Below are 19,572 nucleotides of genomic sequence, written 5' to 3'. Positions count from 1 at the left end.
TCTAATCAACAGAAAACTGACGGATCATGTCGTAGAAGTCCGTAGGCGGGGAGAAAGATTAATCCTTGTGCGACTTTTGCTAGGGAAGGTGTTTCTGAACGTTATCAGTGCGTATGCGCCCCATGATCGGTCAACTGGGGACGTCAAGCTTGAATTTTTGGAAGCACTTGATGGCATGGTAAGTGGTGTACCCCCGAACAAAAAGATGTTCATTGGGGGAGACCTCAACAGACATGTTGGTGCGTTCGGTTCAGGGTAGATATGATTCATGAGGGATTTGGGCTCGGAAGAAAGAACCAGGAGGGTGAAGATATCTTGAGCTTCACCGAGTCTTTTGACCTCATGATTGCTAATACCTTCTTTGAGAAAAACGAAAGAGATCTGGTTACCTATAAGAGCGCTGAACATATGACCCAAATCGACTATCTCCTGGCGAGGAGAGAGGATAGACATGAATGCTCTAATTGCAAGGTCATACTTGATGAGTGTGTGGGCACCCAAGATAGACTTTTAATAGCATATTTTCATATCACGGCGCACTGCGATCGGAAAGAACTAAAAACCCACCGAGAACCAGGTGGTGGAACCTCAAGGAAGATACCGCACGGACCTTCAAGGATAAGGCACTATCCGTAGGCGTGCTCTGTGAGGATGGGGAAGCGGAACACGTGTGGAAAGAAACGTCTAGTCGGATCCGACAGCTAGCGGTAGAAGTACTGGGAGAATCTAAAGGTAATGGAAAACGAGACCCGAAAGATCGTTTCAAGGAATTTCAAGCCCTCGAAAGCGAAGAAAACCTTCGGAGCTATAAGGTCGCAAAACAACAATAAAGTGAATGGTGTCTGAGGCAAAAGGTTGATCTTATGAAGACTTTTACCGAAAACTAGGCACAGAAGAGGGTGAGAAGGGGATCTACAATATTGCTCGGTCGCGGGAAAAGAAAACTCGAGACCTTATCCAGGTCAAGTGCATTAAGGATGCATACGGTCGCGTTTTAGTAGAAGACGTGGAGATAAAGACACGATGGAAGGATTACTTCGTCAATATTTTCAATGCTGATGAAGGTAACCCTCCAGTCAATCTGGTGGGCGACAGTGAACCTGTAGACCCGCAAGAGGAGGACATCCCCACCATCCTCGAAAGTGAGGTAAAAGAGGCCCTAAAAGGAACTAAACGAGGGAAGGCACTGGGACCTGATACCATCCCGATTGAGGTGTGGAAGTGTCTGGGAGATGAGGGGATTACTTGGTTGACCAAGCTATTCAATAGTATCTGCCAGTCAAACCGAATGCCTAATAAGTAGCGACGAAGCGTCATCGTGCCGATCTATAAGAGTAAAGGGATATCCAGAATTGTACTAATTATAGGGGCATCAAACTTATGAGCCACACAATGAAACTCTGAGAATGTATCATCGATCGTCGGCTCAGAGGGAAATCTAGAGTTACAAAGAATCAATCTGGGTTTATGCCAGAGAGATCTACCACTGAAGCGATTTTCCTGATTAAACAACTAATGGAGCGCTACCGGGAACAAATGCGAAACCTGCATATAGTCTTCATCGAACTTGAGAAGGCATATGACAAAGTCCCACGAGAGGTAATGTGGTGGGCACTCGAACAGAAGAATATACCACTAATCAAGGATATGTATGAGGGAGCGGTCACAGGGGTCAGGACGTGCGACAGTATCTCGAACGACTTCCCTATCAAGATAGGACTACACCAAGGGTCGGCCTTGAGTCCGTACTTATTTACGCTAGTATTGGACCAAGTCACGAAGGATATACATGGGGATATCCCTTGGTGTATGCTCTTCGCAGACGATGTGGCACTTATTGGGGAGTCAAAACAGGAGGTAGAGGATAAGCTTGAGCGGTGGCGCCAGACTTTGGAATCAAAGGGCTTCAGACTCAGTAGATCTAAGACTGAGTACCTGAGGTGTGATTTTGACGAATCCGGAACAGATGAGGGAGAACTGTTGATAGACGGACAGATTGTACCAAGGAAAGAATCCTTTCGTTACCTGGGATCTATGATCCAGAGGGATGGGGACATAGGCGAGGACATTGGACACAAAACCCAGTCAGGGTGGGCGAAATGGAGAATGGCGACGAGAGTCCTGTGTGATCGTAAGGTCCCAACTAAACTAAAAGGAAAGTTCTACAAAACGACAATTCGACCCGCGATATTGTATGGAGCAGAATGTTGGGCTACTACAATACGACACATCAGATAGCTCCATGCGACAGAGATGAGGATGCTAAGGTCGGCATGTGGACATGCAAGACATGATAAAATCAGAAATGAGTTTGTCCGAGGTAAGCTTGGGGTAGCACCAATGGAGGATATACTAGCACGGCACCGGCTACGTTGGTTCGGGCATCTCCAACGAAGACCACCTGATGCGCCTGTTCGCTTAGGACGCATCACAAGACTGGAAGGTAAAATAAAGCGTAGAGGACGACCAAAAATGACCTGGGATGAACTGATTGGACGGGATTTGACTGACCGAGGATTGGAGAGAGAGTTGGCGCTTGACAGAACTGCGTGGAAAAAAACGATCCATGTGAAAGAGGTATGTACACGAGGTACGTGAGTTTCCCCTATTACTTTTGAATCTTTCTTTTTTTAGTAAGAGTGTTTAAACAATTAATGTAGGATTGGCCAAAGGTAACATTACCCAATACTGTTGAACGTTAAGGCCGTCGTTATCGATGCATCTGGCGTCTTTCCCTCAGGGGTGGCTTAAGATATGTCTGGATTTCGGTCCAGGTGTATGCTCGCCTTCGTACAGAGTCACACTCTTTTGGGGCTATACCTTCAACATGCGAACATGTAAAACCATCCTCCGACAGGCCGGCAAGTGCCCCTTGGTCTGCCCTCTGGACATGGATAAAGTGGATATGATGCTTTAACGGTCGCGAATGCGTAAACCCAACTAGAGTAATGTGTCCACTCCCTGTTCATCACAATACGACACATAATGTGTTAAGGATTACTCTTACCAATAGGTAAGTTGCGTTTAGGCCTGCAGACAGTCGGTGTAAAAACTTCGCTGCATCTTTGGAGATAAGATCGTTACGCGGCTTATCTCCGCCCGACTCGGTACTTGCTACTGGAAAATGGCTCTGGTTTCTGGTGGGAGGGGTTGGCGATCGAGTGGGGACATTTGTGCCCCGACCCCCAGGGCCCAAGCCCCCCACTTACACTTAACGTGGAAAATTGCTCGTGATCAGGAACTGGCGAAAACTGCATATACTGATGATGGACATACAGTGCGAAATACATAATCTCTATCTTTCTCTGAATTAGGTTTCTTCTGATGATGCACGTTCAATGCTAAATACACAATCTCTCTCTTTCTCTGAATTAGGTTTCTTCTCAAAATCATCTAAAAGCGAGGACAGAAACAAAGAAGGAAGAAGAAGAGTTTTTAGTATTATTAGGTTAGGGTTTTCGGTGGGTGATGGAGGGAGGCGGAACAGGATCAGTGGTGTTGCCACTCAAGAAAAACAATATTGAATCGGTATTAACTCAACTTCAAACCAAATGGGTTTCCAAGGTTGGGTTTCTGAACTACCTTTACTTGAAACTGTTGTTGTTACTGCAACCTATGCTTTACAAGGAGCTGTTGCCGTTATGTCCATGGAACCCTTGCTAAGTCTGAAGCGGCCAATAATTTTTTTTCCTTTTAAGGTGATCTCCTTGATCCCAAGTTTTCTTTCCAAACTTTAGGTGCATATACATAATTATAAATCCCTCCGTTCCTTTTTAATAGGCTGGTTTTGTTTTTAGAGAAATTTAAGAAAATTAAGAGAACTAATCATTGAAAGTGGTCCTCATGACACTTGTCAATAAAAGAAGTGAAGTGAAATGGTCTCATGACACTTGTCAGCAAAAGAAGTAAAGTGAAATGGTCCACATGACACTTGTCATAAAAAGAAGTTAAGAGAAAAATGGTCCCAGAAAATTAAAGTAACATTTGACTTTCCCAATTAGGAAACCAGCCTATTTTTTTTTGAAACATTTATTTATAGAAACCAGCCTATTAAAAAGGAACTGAGGGAGTATATGATTTGACTCCTGTTATGTTACAGAGGTTCAGGAAAACTCCTTCGGTGATAGTTCGTAATTTCTCTGTTTTGAGGGGGACTGATGGTGCTATGATTTGCGCTAGGAGAAGAATTAGAGGTGGGAAAGACGATACCCCGGCTAGGTAATAACATTATGGCTACTGCTTCTTTGCTAATTTTGAGACTACCAACTAGAAAAGAAAATGCTTGTATCCAGAGAAGTATTCTGCTAGGTGGACCACCTTTATACCTGATTCATGAAAAAACTCCTACCAGCAAAATTGGAAAATTTAGGATTTGCCCCCAAAGCATACAACTTTTGCAAGTGATTCATGTAGACCTTCCTTATCAAATAGAACCGAATACACCTAGGATTCAAGTAAACGAGAATGCAACGTTGAGCTTGTTGTTTCTCCTCATTAAAATCTTTGTACTATCTGCTGGGATACGGGGTTTGGGCCTCTCTTTCTTTTATTTTTTTTCCGTTTTTTCTTTTTCTGACGCAGATCTGTGTTGTTAAGTTGATTGCTTGCGTATCAGGAATTTTAGTCATAATTCTTGGTTATTGACCACCCAAAACAACATATCAGAACTTATGTAGGATGTAGACATACAGTTCACACGTTGCAAGATAAAATAGATACATTATGACTTATGAGCTTATGTCTACATAATAATGAAAAAGTAAATGTGTTTAGCTCAGGGTCCATTAATCTGTACATGCTATATATGTCTACGCTGTATGGATGGGCTGTAGTGTATTAGCATTGACAATAAGTACTATTCAGATAAGTTATTGGAGAAAAACGGCACGCATCTGATGCATTCAGTGGATATGCTATCTGTCTTTGACTGCTCGCTACTATAACACAAGCTATGACATTCCCTTACGATAATCCAAGATGTCATTGTAGGTAATTGATGTTGCAGTTACGGAGAAACTCTTACTGATAATCCAGAAGATTATCAGTAAATCTTTTTTTGCTGGACTAGAGATCTGCTATGTTCTGCATTAGCGCTTCTTACGTGCATAATCTTTTGTTGTCCGTCTGACATGCTGTGATGCGTATAGTGGACACATGATTAATAACATACTCCTTAACTGAACTGTCGGTCATGTCTTGTAGACTCTGCGTGACTGTGAGGTGGCCTTACTTCCATTTCAGAGAAAAATCCTGAGGGATCAATGCTAAAGGGCATAAATATTCCAGTAAAAATATAGGTTTTCATACGAGAAAGTAAAAATAAAAATACATGTTTTTTTCTCCGAAGCATATATCTTGCAAGGCTTTGCACCAGACTGAGTGATTCATGTAGACCTTCAATATAGAACAGAATATACTAAGGATTCAAGAAAACGAGTTTTCAACGTTGAGCTTGTTGCTTCTCCTCGTTAAAAATCACGGATGATCCATGGCTTGATAAACAGTTCCCTATTCAACTTCCTTCACTCTCTTTTTCTCGAAATAAATGAGCTGGGTCAGGGTCATTTTCGCTTTACCTAAAGGTGAATGGAATGTTCCATTTTGCAGAATGGTGGCAGCTTTTACTTCTGGTTACGTGTTTCAAACTTTGATCAGGAACGGTTTTTCTCCTAGCGCCCCAGATGCAATCGCAGTAGGACTCGTCTTAGCAATTTGTCAAGGTCTTCTGCATGAGGTAACTTTCGCCTTCCACTTTTTTAAACACGGTTTGAAACATTTTTTTCTTTACTGTTAATTACTAGTATTAGTTGGACTGTTGCTTCCCAAGTCTAATCTGTTCAGGTAGGGGACAGTGTTAGTTGTATGTTTGTTAGCATTTTTAGTACTCCCTTCATACCTGGTGTAGAGTCATATCACATATGGCATCACATTCGGAGTGGACATTCCTTCTTAAGTCATTCTTTTGGATTACATTCTGTAATAGTGCGCGCATAACAGAAACACTAGTTTTTCTCAATCAAGCAGTTCATATTCAGCTTGAATCTGTGTATTTGCAGTTGCAGGTGCAGGCGCAGGCGCAGCTAAGATCTGACTCTTCTCAGCCGCCAGTGGAGGATACATGCTATACCAGAACAAGAAGCATGTTGCCAAACCTAGGCCTTCAGAATTACGAGAGTAACTTCAAGAAAAACCTGTTAACAGACAGAACTATGCCTTTGCTTAAAGAAAGGCAAGTATTAGCGGAAGAGTTCTTATTCTGTCTTTGTTTTCTGTGTATTTCTTAGTGTTTGCTGAAGATGCTGACAACCATTTTCTCGTGCCTTAATTGTCTGCAGTGATCTTGTATAGGCAGAAATTCCTCTTGGACCAAGGGTTTCAATACTGAACCATATTGAAAGGTACTGATGGCAGCTCACTATTTCTTATATTTCTTTTTTTTTTTCTTAAACTTTTTTCTAAGGTTGTAAACTTAAGATTCTCCCTCTGTTCATCTTAACAAAATATCCAGGGATGTAAAGATGCGGGAAGCTGAAAACTGCAGGGGGTTAAAAGCAAAATTAAGTAGTTTATGTTTCGGAAGTAAGTTCTACTAAATTTCTCAAACTACAATTAGTTCTGATAGTAGGTATAACCGTATAGTTGAAAACACAAGGATCTAGCATGTAATTAAAAGCTTTTGTTATGAGCCGAAGTTTACTGAATTACAACATCCTTAGTTATCGATTGTATGCTACATTTGTTCAGAGGATTTGTGTTTTAGCCACTGACATTCCGGTCACTCTTTTAAGATTGAATTGTATTCTCCCATTTGGCCATTTTCCTTTAAGAACAGTGGTGCATATTCCTCCTCAAATTTCTGATTGCAGCCCAACCTTTCCCCGAATCCACGCCAAACTGATTGTAGCACGGTAAAATAGGTGAGAATGAGATACACCACAACAGAGCTGCTTGATGATCTCTGCAACATAGACTGCTAATTTATCCAGTTTTGGCAATTGAATTTGATGTACCTGCGAATTTTATTATCGAAAAGCATGACTTCACTTCAGCGAAACAAAGCAAGAAACTGAGTGGCAACTGACATTTTGAAATTTAATAGAAACCAACGAAAATATGTTAAGACAGAAATTCAATAGAAACCTCAATTGCAAGCAGTATACTTACAACCAAGACATCAGAATCCAGATTGCCGATGTAGGTGGTAACTCTTTATGAGCAAATTCATACGTTCATAAGACTGACCTGACCTATCATAGACCAAGACAACTAGTACCAAGTCAACCGGTAGTTGACTTGGTCAGTTGTTCGTGTTCCTCCGACAGAGATTATAAATCAAGAAGCTGAAGTTTGGGGGTCAATTGGCGAACATTTATCCCCCACACTTGCACTAACGTGAACTGCATGTACTGATGATGAACTCTTTCTCTCTTCCTTAGGGTTCTTCTCAAAATCATCTAAAGCCAGGACAGAAACAAGGAAGAAAGAAGAAGAATTTTGTTAGTTGATATCTAGGGTTTTCCAGTAAGTGATGGAGGGAGGTGGATCAGGATCAGTGGCTTTCCCACTCAAGAAGAATAATATTGAATCTGTATTAACTCAGCTTCAAACCAATTGGGGGGAATTAGAAAAGGGTTTCCAAGGTTGGGTTTGTAAACAACCTGTACTTGTTGAAACTGCTGCTGTTGCTGCCTCCTATGCTTTACAAGGAGCTGCTGCCGGTCTTTTCTATGGAAACCTTGCTCAGTCTGAAGCGGTCAATAATATTCTTCCTTTTAAGGTGATGTATTAAGCTGAATTCGTCTGTTTTAGAATTACCATATTCAAACACTTCATGATCATCCTAAGTTTAGGATCAAAGAGTTGTATTCACATGATACATAATTGAATAATTGAATCTTTCTATTTTACAGAATTTGGGAAAAACTCGTTTGTTGCAAGTTCGTAATTTTTCTGTTTTGAGGGGGACCGATGGTGCTATGATTTGTGCTATGAGAAGAATTAGAGGTGGGAAAGACGATACCCCGGCTAGGTAACCCCTAATTTTACACCTCTAACATATTTTTATTTGCTGCAAATTTTGCATCTCTAGTTTTGGAATAGAGAGAACCAAGTAGAAAAGAAAATGTTTGTACTGTATGATCACAGAGATGTTATAACATGTCTGATACAACAAAATCCTCTACATCTCATCTCATGTGGCGCCGTTTCTTTCTTTCACACTGGACGCCGATCCAATCCAGAATTTTGACTTCGATTGTTTGGTTGGTGTCCTGATCAATCGATTCTGCTTACAGTGGATTGGTAGGATGTGCTTTTTGTTGCTACAAGGACTCTGCAATTAGCAAACATTTCCTGTAATGGGCTCGTCGACATACAGTTGTAATCTGCTTAGTAGCTGATCAGCAGCAGCAGCATTATCACCAATGGGAACGTGGTAATAACATAATAGATAATCATTCCATACTCATAAAAGAATAAGTACAAATATACGATTCATTAGTAACAGAAAATGAATTGAAGAATGAAATCTGACTACTCGGAGAGAGCGTTATCTTTACAAAATATGTGATTTTCCCTCCCTAAAGATGTCAGAATGGAGAAAAATTACAACTGATTCCAACTTTTGAACATATACGAACCGAATTAAAGAATTTAAATGACAAAATGTTTATATCTTTCTTTCTTTCCTTCTCCTTTTTTTTTTCTTTTTCTTTTCTTTTTTTAGATTTTTTAGTAGAACATATCGCCATTAACGTTGCTTTCAAATATTAGAAATTTCATTTACTCTGAGCACTAGGTTATCGACAGTGATGGTGGAACAGAAACTTTGTTTGCGTTACATCAAGGTCCTATTAAAACTGCTTTTGAGGCATCTAGATGATTAAACCGACATGTTCCGAGAAGAACCTCCGGAAGCTCCTCCTGTGTGTTGCCCTGAGTAGACCACGCATTTCAAGACGTTAAGACAATATCATAAAACTGAAGAGCAAAATTTTTCATCTGTTATTGTCCAGACTGTCGGAATAGGATGGAGTATTAGCTACCTGAATCAAAAATGCCATTTCGATAACAAGGTTATTCAAGTAACCAAGAACAAGACTGACTACACCCCTTGCAACTGTTGACGATCCAATATCAACCCCAAGCTGAAAGTTTATAACAGAAGATTCAAGTCAGAAGGCAGTCACATATAAGAACTTAAGATTTGATGCAGAACTGCAAGGAGATTATGTAGATGCATTATCTGATACCTCTAAGTAATTCTTTCCCCGGAAGTAATTGATTTCAAGCGCTTGACCCACTAGGCATGCTTTCTTTCCAACACTTTGCTTTACTATCCATGACCCCTGAAGAATAAACCCAATCAACACACGTGAGTGCTAGTTACATCCCATAGTTATTCTGAATGACACTATAAATAGTTAAGGAATAAATTATAAAAATAGGAACTGCATTTGATAGAGTTGTCCACTAAGTCTGAAGTGAAAAATTAACTTCTGCTTGCACTTACTTTCGAAATGTAGGGTATAAGCTTGAACCTCGAATTCCTATATGCATCATCTCCATTGATAAAGTTCATCAATAAAGGATTTTCTTCCACTGGGCTAGTCATCATGTAATACTGTACAAGGTTGTATGTTGTTGCACCTGGAACCTGCCTCAACATGGTTTATACGATAAATATTGTACTCAAATAAAGGTCACACCGGTGAATGAAGTAACTATATCTCATTACCTGAATGTTTACAATGAAGAAGAACTCTTGACCTCCCTGTGCAGCATATTTCTGCAAGATCCAAAGTATTTTCATTAATACTATGCGTTTTGTATCTGTGAACATGCTTTGCGTATTTGACAGATAGATATAGAGAAAGAGAGATGACACAATTGATTTATGGATATACCTGAACAATGCTTCCAGGGCGGCTCCCAAGATTATCCTCTCGTTTGTCAGATCTTAACCAATCTGCAGCAACCATTTGCATCGAGGTACCTTTTGCCTTGATCTACATAATAAACAAAACACAATAGTAAAAGGCATGGACAATGACCAGAAATTACGATTGCAAATAAATCTCACTCTAGAAATTTAATAATCTCATATAAAAAGCTCTCTTTGATTGAAGCCTTCAAATTTACTTTTATAAGCATTAGTGCAGAGAAGAAACCTTCTGATGGTCTTTTAAATAATCAGGCCCACGAATAAGAAATGTGGATGGATCTGCTTGATTCCAACTGCAAGGCATGTTACAGCTCGCGTCTTTAGGCAGTGTGGTACCATAACAGCATGTGAGAGAGTCTTCCTTCACCATGTCTTGTAAATCCATGTATCCTTTCTTCTGAACTGCATGAGGTGTAAGTCTTGAGTGAGTTGAAAAACAGTATACATCTCTGTAGCTGTCATGATGAAATAAAATTTAGACAAATAAAACTGACCCGCAAGATCATGCAACTTTTTCACAAAATTAGCGGCTGATGAAAGCTTTGGCTGGCGTAGGTCCTGAGATTGCATATCTGGACTCGTGTCAGAACCCCACCCGTACTCCATTGGGTAATCAGATGGCTCGGGAACATCAAAAAATTCATCAGTCACATCAGTTAGTCCCCCAAGGCTAACAGCTACGGAAGATGACTTCTCTAACTCTTCTTCCACTAACCCTCCTTCACTTTTCCTGTTCTCTTCATGGGTTTTCACTTCAACTTTAATTTCCTCTTTCTCAGTAAGAGGCAACCCAATATCTCTTGTCAGCTGTAAAGAGGGCGTATCTGAGTACTTTCCAGATTTGGCTCTAAGAAATTCTCTTAATGCTGCAAATACAGAATAGGTATAGTGAGTTCGACAGGAGTTCATTCAGAGTGTTCATAGTACAAGAGTACTACCTCCTTTTGTCTATTAGTTCATATGTCTAAAATTCTGAGATTTGCTAGGGAAAGGTGCCATAGTAAGCATGTGTTGGGGAAATAGAAAAAAAGATAGGAAAAGCCTATTGTCCTGGCTACACGAATGACAAGAAGCTATGTGAGCTGAGCTTTATCAGTGTTTTATATTCTAATAAAGAGCAGAAATTTTCTCCTTGAAGCAGTTGTATCTTTTATTTCTAAACAATTTTTGTATCCTATATGAAGAACAAATGAGTAGATGCAATCAGTTGTGCAAAAGTACCTGCAACTCTACCAAGCATACGGATGGTTATAGATTTGGCTGACGATGTTATTACATATGACTTCCAGAATTTCCAATCAATAGCAAGCATGTGTTTCACGACTGTTTGTTTCCCTTGGTTCACTGGAGATATTACGTATCCTCCACCTTCAAAAACGCATAAACTTATCTCATTAATACAGTTTAAACTTTACAGATGCATCTAATATCAAGATAGAAAGATGGCCTATCTCCCTCACCGTAAACTCAAGAAACTTAAAGAAACTGGGGTGAAAAGGGTAAAAAGTCAACATAAGAGCATACATAAGTTCTTACACACTGCTGGCTAAGATTAAAGTTTAACTACAATCACATGTAAAGTTAAAGGAATTGTGAGGCCAAAAGCCTCGGAGTATGAAAGCTAATAAGTAGGAGTAACATTTCTATAAAACCACAATGCAAAGCATACATTACTTTTAAGGCAAGCACGAACATAGCCATTTTGGGGTAGACATTTTTTGTGAAACACAGAGTGGTATAGAATTACTGCAAAAGAGGAAAGAGCTCCAAGTTAGGCGGTTTCAGATAAGGATATATGTAATTCTTCAAAAAGTATATCCAATGCCTGTCAAAGAATTAACTACCATATGTTCCATCATCTTCCCTTCTCCAATATCGCCGCAATAGTAGATCTCTTTTTTGCATCCCCCTACAAAAGCAGCAACATCATTTAATAACAGGTAATTCTGTAACTGGCTGCATTGAGAATTATGTTAACATATATTGTCTACAAAAAGTAAAAAAGTTCCAAGTCGGACCACGGTAACCAATCACTGTTCAGCTGCTTGTGGACAATATCGTTATGACCATCAAGGTGCTCAATCACGCTACCTCTGGATAGACAGAAATCCCACCTGTGAATAAATTTTTATTAAGATACCACAAGCTACTGATGAACTATCCAAATATAAAGCAACACAACAGAATTGTCAGATACAATAATGTGATGAAATCGTTTGTTGTACACTCTTGAGAATTTTAAGATTTTAATAAAAAAGCCTCAAGTTTTGATAATCTAGGTGTGAAAAGTACATTGAAAACCCAGCAGACAGAATTTTCATGCACAGATACGGAAACATATGAAAGATACAATAACTTACTCTGATCTCGATGGACCAAGTGACATAAGTGTACGAAACACATCCTCTGAAGTTCCCTCAACTACACCAACTGCCATTATTGCTGGATGGTCATCCCAGTTCTGAGAGTAGGTAAAAATTCAGCGACAAAACCATAATTTAACAAACATTAACATGCACAATAATCTATAAAATTACCTTCCCAATGAGATCAATATCTTTTGTCTCTTTAAACAGACGTAATCCTGTACAAGTGTAGAGTGTTAATGGGCGATTCAGGATAAGCATCTTGGAACCTGGAACGAATAAGAGTTTTAGCATGTACCATTTTGACAGCCAAATATTGTCCAAGGAGACGGAGCAATAACATCCACCGGATCCTGGTTTGTAGGTGAGCAAAGAGTCCAATCTATGGAGTTTGTACGACCTCTTGCTTTTGCACCATTTAACCTATCATAATAAAATGGTTATTACAAGACACACTTGGTTCTCATTGGAACAAAAATGCGTACCAGAGTTTTGTTTATCTAGACATCAGAATCATGCCAAACTTAATCTCTGCAACAATAAAAGAGTAGAAGACAAATTTCTAAGAATTGCCGTTGAGAGCTGTAAGTAATTTTGTACCTGAAAGATTGCCACATTTTCTTGGAACCATCCAAAATATTCTCTCTTGGGGCCACACATTCCTGCAAATAGCACAAAACTTCAAAAAAGACTTCTTAAGTAAAAGAAGTTTCCAACAATCTATATCAATTAAGTAGTCCAGAACCTTCATAGCAGCTTCCTGGAACGAACGAATCCACTTTGCTGCTTCCTCTGAACTAGTTGCTCCCAACTATTCAAATAAAAAGACAATACACTTAAAGTTTATAAGAATAAACAGATAAACCTAGACATGTACTGCTACTTTTGAAAACTTTAACCGCACCTTAAGATGATCGTTGTGGTCTGAGGTATTATATAGGGTAAAAATGAAAAATACCTGCACAGTTCAATAAAAAGATGTCATTGCTGAATTACAAACGAAGTAAGAAACCAATTCAAATACTAGCTGCCTTCAAGTACATACTTTTCTATGAATGCTCTCCCTGCCATTGTCCATAACCCGCACGCAGGAATCAATGATTGCACTTCTAACAGGTTCCTGTCAAGTTAATTACACACACAGTTAATACATTTATCATATAAACATGTTAGCATTTATACAGTTATACCACACGTTTCATACAACATCAAGGGTGATGGGGCGGGCACAATACAACATCGAACAAACTAATACAGAAGGAAAAAATTGATGGTTCCTTACTAATACTCTCTGGGACTATTGAGCAAACACAAACAGTGATATACAACTTCTAAATGGCGATTTGTTGACCAAAACAACAAGGGCGTCCACCCAAGGAAGAAGAAGTTGATTTCTACCATACTACGTAATCAAACATGGCTTGTTTAAAAAACCCACTAGTACTAAATCAAAAATATTCAATATGTGACGACAATAGAATATTCGGTATCTTGTTAAAGGACACTTTACATTCATAACAAAAGAAATATCTCTCTACATAGAACATGGGTTATCATCAATGGCACAGATCAAAAAAACAATCGCAATAAAAACCCCATTATCATACCAATAAAATCTCAACCAAAATAATTAATAATTTGCCCCAAATAATAGGACTTTGACATGATTTTGAAACCAAACCATGGAAAAGGGGGTAAATAAAAGTTAAGCCATTGGAGTTATTTTAAATACCTCTTTCTTAATAGATTTAAATCTCTTGAGATGATGATTTTCGAGAATGAAATAACGTTTCTGTGAATATTGTAATCCAATTCTATTAGAACGAATTAGATATAACCATCCTTCCATTCTTCCTTCCATTTGCGGTTCTGATAACAAACCCATTATTCTTCCTTTCTTCTTCTTATATTTAATGACAGACACAAACAATTTAAACAACAGAAATAAAAAAGGAATTTCTATTTTCTGGGTTTCTTATTGGAAAGAGTTTGAGAAGAGAAAAACTCTAATAAGATTCATAATAACAAAATTTGAACCAATGGGGTTTTTTATAAAAGGCTCTGATGGTGAATAATGAATGGTAATGATGATGGTGATGGTAAAAGGAGATGATCCTCTGATCCCTTAAACGGGAATCAGAGAATCGTCTTTGTATTCTGCCAAAACTACTTTCTTTTTCTTCTTTTTTCCTCTCCTTCTCTGGTTTTGTTTTTCGTTTTCGTTGTAATTTTCTCTCTGATTCCCCCTCTCTCTCTGATTTCTGTGTCTCTGTTTTCTCCCCCTACGCTCTGTTAAAAGTAACTGAATTTTAGACAGAGTTCGACAGATACTGAAACGACGAAATTACCCTTATCCGTTTGTTTTTTTTTCCTATTTTTGTTTTAAAAACTTATGCTGAAAAAATCAAGAATTTAATTAGTATTTATTTTTTAAATTAAATAGGATGAAGATGGGAAATGTTACATTAAATTTGTAAGCATTTTTTAATAAAACAGAGGGTATTTTGGTAAATGAATTTGATTGTTGGTTTGTCATATTGCTCACAAAACTCAGGTGGCAAAGGGAGTCTCGTGGGTACTATGAAACAAATATTCAAAAATAATAATATAATAATTTTATTTTAAATGCAAAAACTAATAATTTTTTTAAATAAATGATGAGGAATTTCCTGGTTTTTATTTAGGTAATTTTGGTTGGATGTTGGGGAGGTGGAGAGGAAGCCAAGTCCTAATACACATATTCATAGAATGAGGGTATAATCGTCTTTTACAAAAAATTGATGAGTTTTTTCTTTTTTTGGTGTTTGTATTATGTGGGTAATCTAGTTAGACACTAGTTACAAGAGGGAGTGAGTGATTATCATTGGTTTTGAAAGCAAAGCTGCTTAATTGACAAAATCTACGCTCTTATCTCCTTGTCTCCCTTCTTACCCCTTTGCAATTAACAAATTTGGCCCGAAAGTCATTCTCTACTCAAACCACAAAATGTGTCCCTTTCTTTCTATCTAATAAATTGGGCAAAAGTCTTTTCTCATTTAGTCTTAGAGTCTGGTACAAGTTTTTCTCAAAAATGTGCATAAGACAGACATTCTCGAATCATTAGTCCACAATATCTAACTACTAGTCCTAGTAAGGAAATGGATGTTAAACCTTTTTTCAAAAAGTAGTATCAAGTTGTAATCCGGCGACGATTAGCAGGGCTAGAACCTCTACCTCAAAAGAGGAAAATGATACTGCAACCGTTTATGAAAAGTATGCATCACTAGTGTTATACCGTTGGACACGACAGAGCTAAAATGTTCAAGTGTTCTCACTTGCCAAATGATTGTTATTGTGTAAATAAATATCACATAATTGATTATTTAATGTTTGCATTTGAATTCACGGGTCTACACAAAAAAAAATTATGAATTATGTAGTAGAATTATCAATTTATGTATAACCTATACTAGTACAACCGTTGCCACGGTAGGAAGGCCGACCGAAGAAGAATTTGAAAATAGGATTTGTCTGCGACTATTTTCGCTATGTTGAGGGAAAAGTGATACTTTCGATCCGTTTCGGAAAAAGTGATACTTTCACCACGTTTCAGATTAAGTGATACTTTCGCCCCGTCTCAAAAAAAGTGTCACTTTTCCTGAAACGGAGCAAAAGTATCACTTTTTCTTAAACGGAGCGAAAGTATCATTTATCCCGAAACGAGGCGAAAGTATCACTTTTCGCGAAACGGGGCGAAAGGATCACTTTTCCTGAAACGGAATGTGAAAGTATTACTTTTTTCTGAGACGGAAAATTAGTCGATCCATAAACCAAAATATGGTTGCATGATGTGTTATGCATCCTTTGCGGTGGTTTGCATAATGGCTATGCATTCAATTTTCGAGAATTAAGCCTAAAATGAAAGTATCATTTTTCTTGAGACGGAGGGAGTACATCGTTTTATTAGTTGCAATGGAAAATTAGTTGATGCATAATTCAAAATATGGCTATTTAAAGTATTATGTAACCTTTATGCTGGTTTGCATATTAATTTTCTAAAATTGTGCCTAAAATGATAAATACCTCCGAATTTTTCGTAAAAACTCTAAATTTGATATTGTTGTTTGTACTCGTTGCATAGCTTTTTTTATTACCTTTCCAACGAGATAAAATTTGTAAAATTCCAAGACACGGATTTGTAGATATGTTATATTAAAATTTGATTTCCATTATACCCATAAAAAATAGGATACACAAGGATTTATAGTAATTGGACTAAAAGGAAGGGATAATTGTGTCAAGTGAAAAAGACCAACCATGGACACCAAATCCAATCTTTTTGTGTCGATTGATGACTTAAGATTTATAAAAAAGTGGTCATATAAAGATCCTCCCTCGCTTCCGCTCGGTCGGCCCAGTAAAAAGATAACATGGGACTTTTCGGCCCTTGATGATGATGATATTCAATAGGTATTATGTGCAACAAGCTGAACCATTTAATGTTTTGTTTTCTTGTTTTGTTTCGTGCAACTGTATATCCTATCTACCAATAATTGATTTTTTTTTTCAATGACATAGTTTTTGGACCTTATCATGGAATATTAATCAATTTGGAGTGTCTTGAATAGTTAGAGCACCTCTATTTTTGTCTATCAAGAACAATGATACATGTTCTTGGAAACTATCTCATTCTTGAATAGGTTCTAGCTCAAAAAAGGAAAATTAGCTACGTGGTTCGCTCATATACCATATCATAAAATTAATGTTTTTTCACAAAACTTATTAGCCCACTGTTTCCATTGGAGTACAAACCCAATCATTAATCACGAGATATGTAATTTTTACAGTCAATTTAACGCATCGTCTACAGAAAAACACTCTAACATTGGTCTTTTATTTTGAAAAGAACCATCAATCAGAAAATAAAGATGGACATTGATTAGTGCGTGATTATCCCACTTACTAATTAATCTAAGATCATGTCTCAAGAAGATAAGAAAGGAAGCAAAGAAACATTAATAATTTGCTGATAAAGTCTGTTTTCGGACCTAACCCTTTTGATTGTAATCTAAGTTTGAGCCCTACCTAATTGCTGGATTTGTCATTTGTTTATGTTGGCAGGCAGAATTAGCTTTTTTGGAAAGAAAATAGTAGCTAGATTCATAGAGTGTCTCATTAGTGACTTAAAGTCCAAATTAATGAATTCAGTCAAGAGTCAACATTTTAAATTTCTTGACGGTTTCATCCTTTTGGCATGGTAGACATATAAAGGCACCACATAGCTTTGTTGAGACTTTTGACATGTATACATTGTGTGGCTAAGAGCAACTGGGGTGGACGACCAAACCTATAATTATGGTCCAGGGACGAGACGCATCGGACGGAGTAAAGACTAAAAGTAGGACCAAAACCAAATTTCGGATCATATATGGTCTGGGACCAAGACCAAAACCATATATAGTCGAGCGAACGTATAGTCACCGTTTGTCATCGGGCGTGTATATAAACTACGCCTGTTGTGAAATGCACCTAAAGTCACCGCCCCATAAAGAGGCGTGTATATAAGTTACGCCTCATTCAGGCGTTGCTGAAATGTTCGCCCGTTGGGACGTTGCTGAAGTTTACGCCCCACGCTAGGCGTTCATAAAATTTACGCCCCAGTGAGACGAAGATTATACGTACGTCTCATACAGGCGATTACATAGTTAACGCCCCAGCCCGGCGTATGTATAGTTAACGCCTGTTGTTGAGCGGACTTAATAGCTCCGCCCCATTTAATGTTTCAGTTTCAAAAAAAATTAAAACGTTATTAGACAAAATTGTTTTTGAATTTTTTTTATACCGTTGATAATTTTCGAACGTTCAAGAAAATCGAACGTTGGATAATTTGGAATGTTGGAAAGTGTAAAGTTTGGAAGACATTTTCGAACGTTGGAAATTTTAGAGGAAACACCTATATATACACATGAAATCCTGTAACATTTTCCCACAACTACTACTTCAAACTATCTATCACAACAATAAGAAGAAATATTATTTCGGCTTTCAAATCATTTGGAAATTTTTCACCGATTCGCTTACAATGGCACCAAGAGCAGCATGAGGTCCAAATTTTACGACAATCGAAGATGTAACGATGTGTAAAATTCATTTATCTATATCTCAAGATCCTGGTGTTGGAACTGATCAATCAGAGGCGACGTTGTGGACTCGTATCAAGGATGATATTAAACTTCATTTACCTAATAATCCAGAGCGGTCTTGGAGTTCCTGGCAAAAACGATATCAGGGAATAAGTAAAGATGTGGCGTTGTTTTCGGCAAAAGAGGCAGAAGTGGAAGGTGAATATCATACTGGATGGGGTCCTGAAAAGAAGGTAAGCATTCTTGATTTTTTGAACAATTATTTTCTAATATTTAATAAGCGCCCATGTACTTAAGTGTTTCTAAAAACATTAACAGCTTGAAGAAGTGAACAAGAGGTTCAAGGAATGCAACGATGGGAAAAAATTTAAGCACGAAGAGTGCTACCCAATTGTGTTAGAAAATATAAAATATAATCGGCGATCGACTTTTGTATTCGATACGACGCACGATTTGGACACTTATGAGAATAACGAGGAAGATGAGGAAGGACCGCAAACAACAACTCAAGGAGAGACTGGTAACGACACAGATGGGGGAGACATAGAGAACACATATCTCCGCAAGATGGGGAAAAAAGCAGCAAAAAGATTGAAGAAAACAGGAGGAATTGATGGGAATAATTATTAAAGAACAACAAAATTTCAATACTCATTACCAAGCACAATCAAGATTCAAGATGGAACAAAGAGCAGCAGAGTTTGTAGCAAAACAAGCTGAACATGCGGCAAAAATAGCCAAGCAAGCTGAAGACGACGAATTTCGCATCATTATGATGGATCTTCAAAAAATGGATCTTGTACAACAAGAGTACTTCCAACTTCGCAGGGCGGACATAGTTCGGAATAGAAGAAACCGATCTTAACACAAAGGCGGAATAGTTCAAACCTTACTTATTTCTCCTATTTAGTGATTAGTAGTATTATTAGTATTATTATGTTTTAATATTTCTTATTATCTGAACAATTAGCCGTATTATTATGTAATTTTTGGATTTTAAGTTTACTTCCGTTGATTTGAATTAAATTTCTACTTTTTTGAAACATACGACCTTAATTAAAATTTGAGGATGATTACATACAAAGAGATAATAGAACGTACAGAAAAATCATTTGTCCAAAGTTAATTATTTTATTATTAT

The 19,572-nt window shown here is 38.0% G+C and overlaps 2 protein-coding genes across 5 annotated transcripts; one reads left to right on the top strand and one right to left on the bottom strand.

Moving 5' to 3' along the window:
- Positions 1–7,247: 7,247 nt before the first annotated feature.
- Positions 7,248–9,070, top strand: LOC113309392 (chloroplastic import inner membrane translocase subunit HP30-2-like). Of its 3 annotated transcripts, none has more exons than XM_026557816.1 (3): positions 7,248–7,777; positions 7,911–8,029; positions 8,146–8,282. In XM_026557816.1, the coding sequence occupies exons 1-3, from the start codon at positions 7,529–7,531 to the stop codon at positions 8,246–8,248; spliced, it is 471 nt and encodes a 156-aa protein (XP_026413601.1). In that variant the 5' UTR covers positions 7,248–7,528; the 3' UTR covers positions 8,249–8,282. The 3 variants fall into 3 exon arrangements, with proteins under 3 accessions (XP_026413601.1, XP_026413603.1, XP_026413602.1); XM_026557818.1 differs by lacking the exon at positions 8,146–8,282 and adding an exon at positions 9,015–9,070 and having other exon boundaries at positions 7,251–7,777; XM_026557817.1 differs by lacking the exon at positions 8,146–8,282 and adding an exon at positions 8,295–8,437 and having other exon boundaries at positions 7,251–7,777.
- Positions 8,439–14,589, bottom strand: LOC113309391 (protein ENHANCED DISEASE RESISTANCE 2-like). Of its 2 annotated transcripts, none has more exons than XM_026557813.1 (20): positions 14,042–14,588; positions 13,355–13,429; positions 13,214–13,267; positions 13,055–13,120; positions 12,910–12,971; positions 12,608–12,732; positions 12,481–12,527; positions 12,304–12,404; positions 11,962–12,057; positions 11,788–11,852; positions 11,618–11,689; positions 11,165–11,311; positions 10,438–10,809; positions 10,170–10,345; positions 9,906–10,007; positions 9,737–9,787; positions 9,512–9,655; positions 9,252–9,347; positions 9,045–9,146; positions 8,439–8,934 (listed from the first exon to the last, which is right to left on the bottom strand). In XM_026557813.1, the coding sequence occupies exons 1-20, from the start codon at positions 14,192–14,194 to the stop codon at positions 8,842–8,844; spliced, it is 2,199 nt and encodes a 732-aa protein (XP_026413598.1). In that variant the 5' UTR covers positions 14,195–14,588; the 3' UTR covers positions 8,439–8,841. The 2 variants fall into 2 exon arrangements, with proteins under 2 accessions (XP_026413598.1, XP_026413600.1); XM_026557815.1 differs by having other exon boundaries at positions 8,842–8,934; positions 11,965–12,057; positions 14,042–14,589.
- Positions 14,590–19,572: the final 4,983 nt, after the last annotated feature.

This window comes from Papaver somniferum, chromosome 9 (assembly GCF_003573695.1).
Source record: "Papaver somniferum cultivar HN1 chromosome 9, ASM357369v1, whole genome shotgun sequence".
Lineage (NCBI taxonomy): Eukaryota > Viridiplantae > Streptophyta > Magnoliopsida > Ranunculales > Papaveraceae > Papaver > Papaver somniferum.
This window is presented reverse-complemented; position numbering and strand designations above follow the sequence as displayed.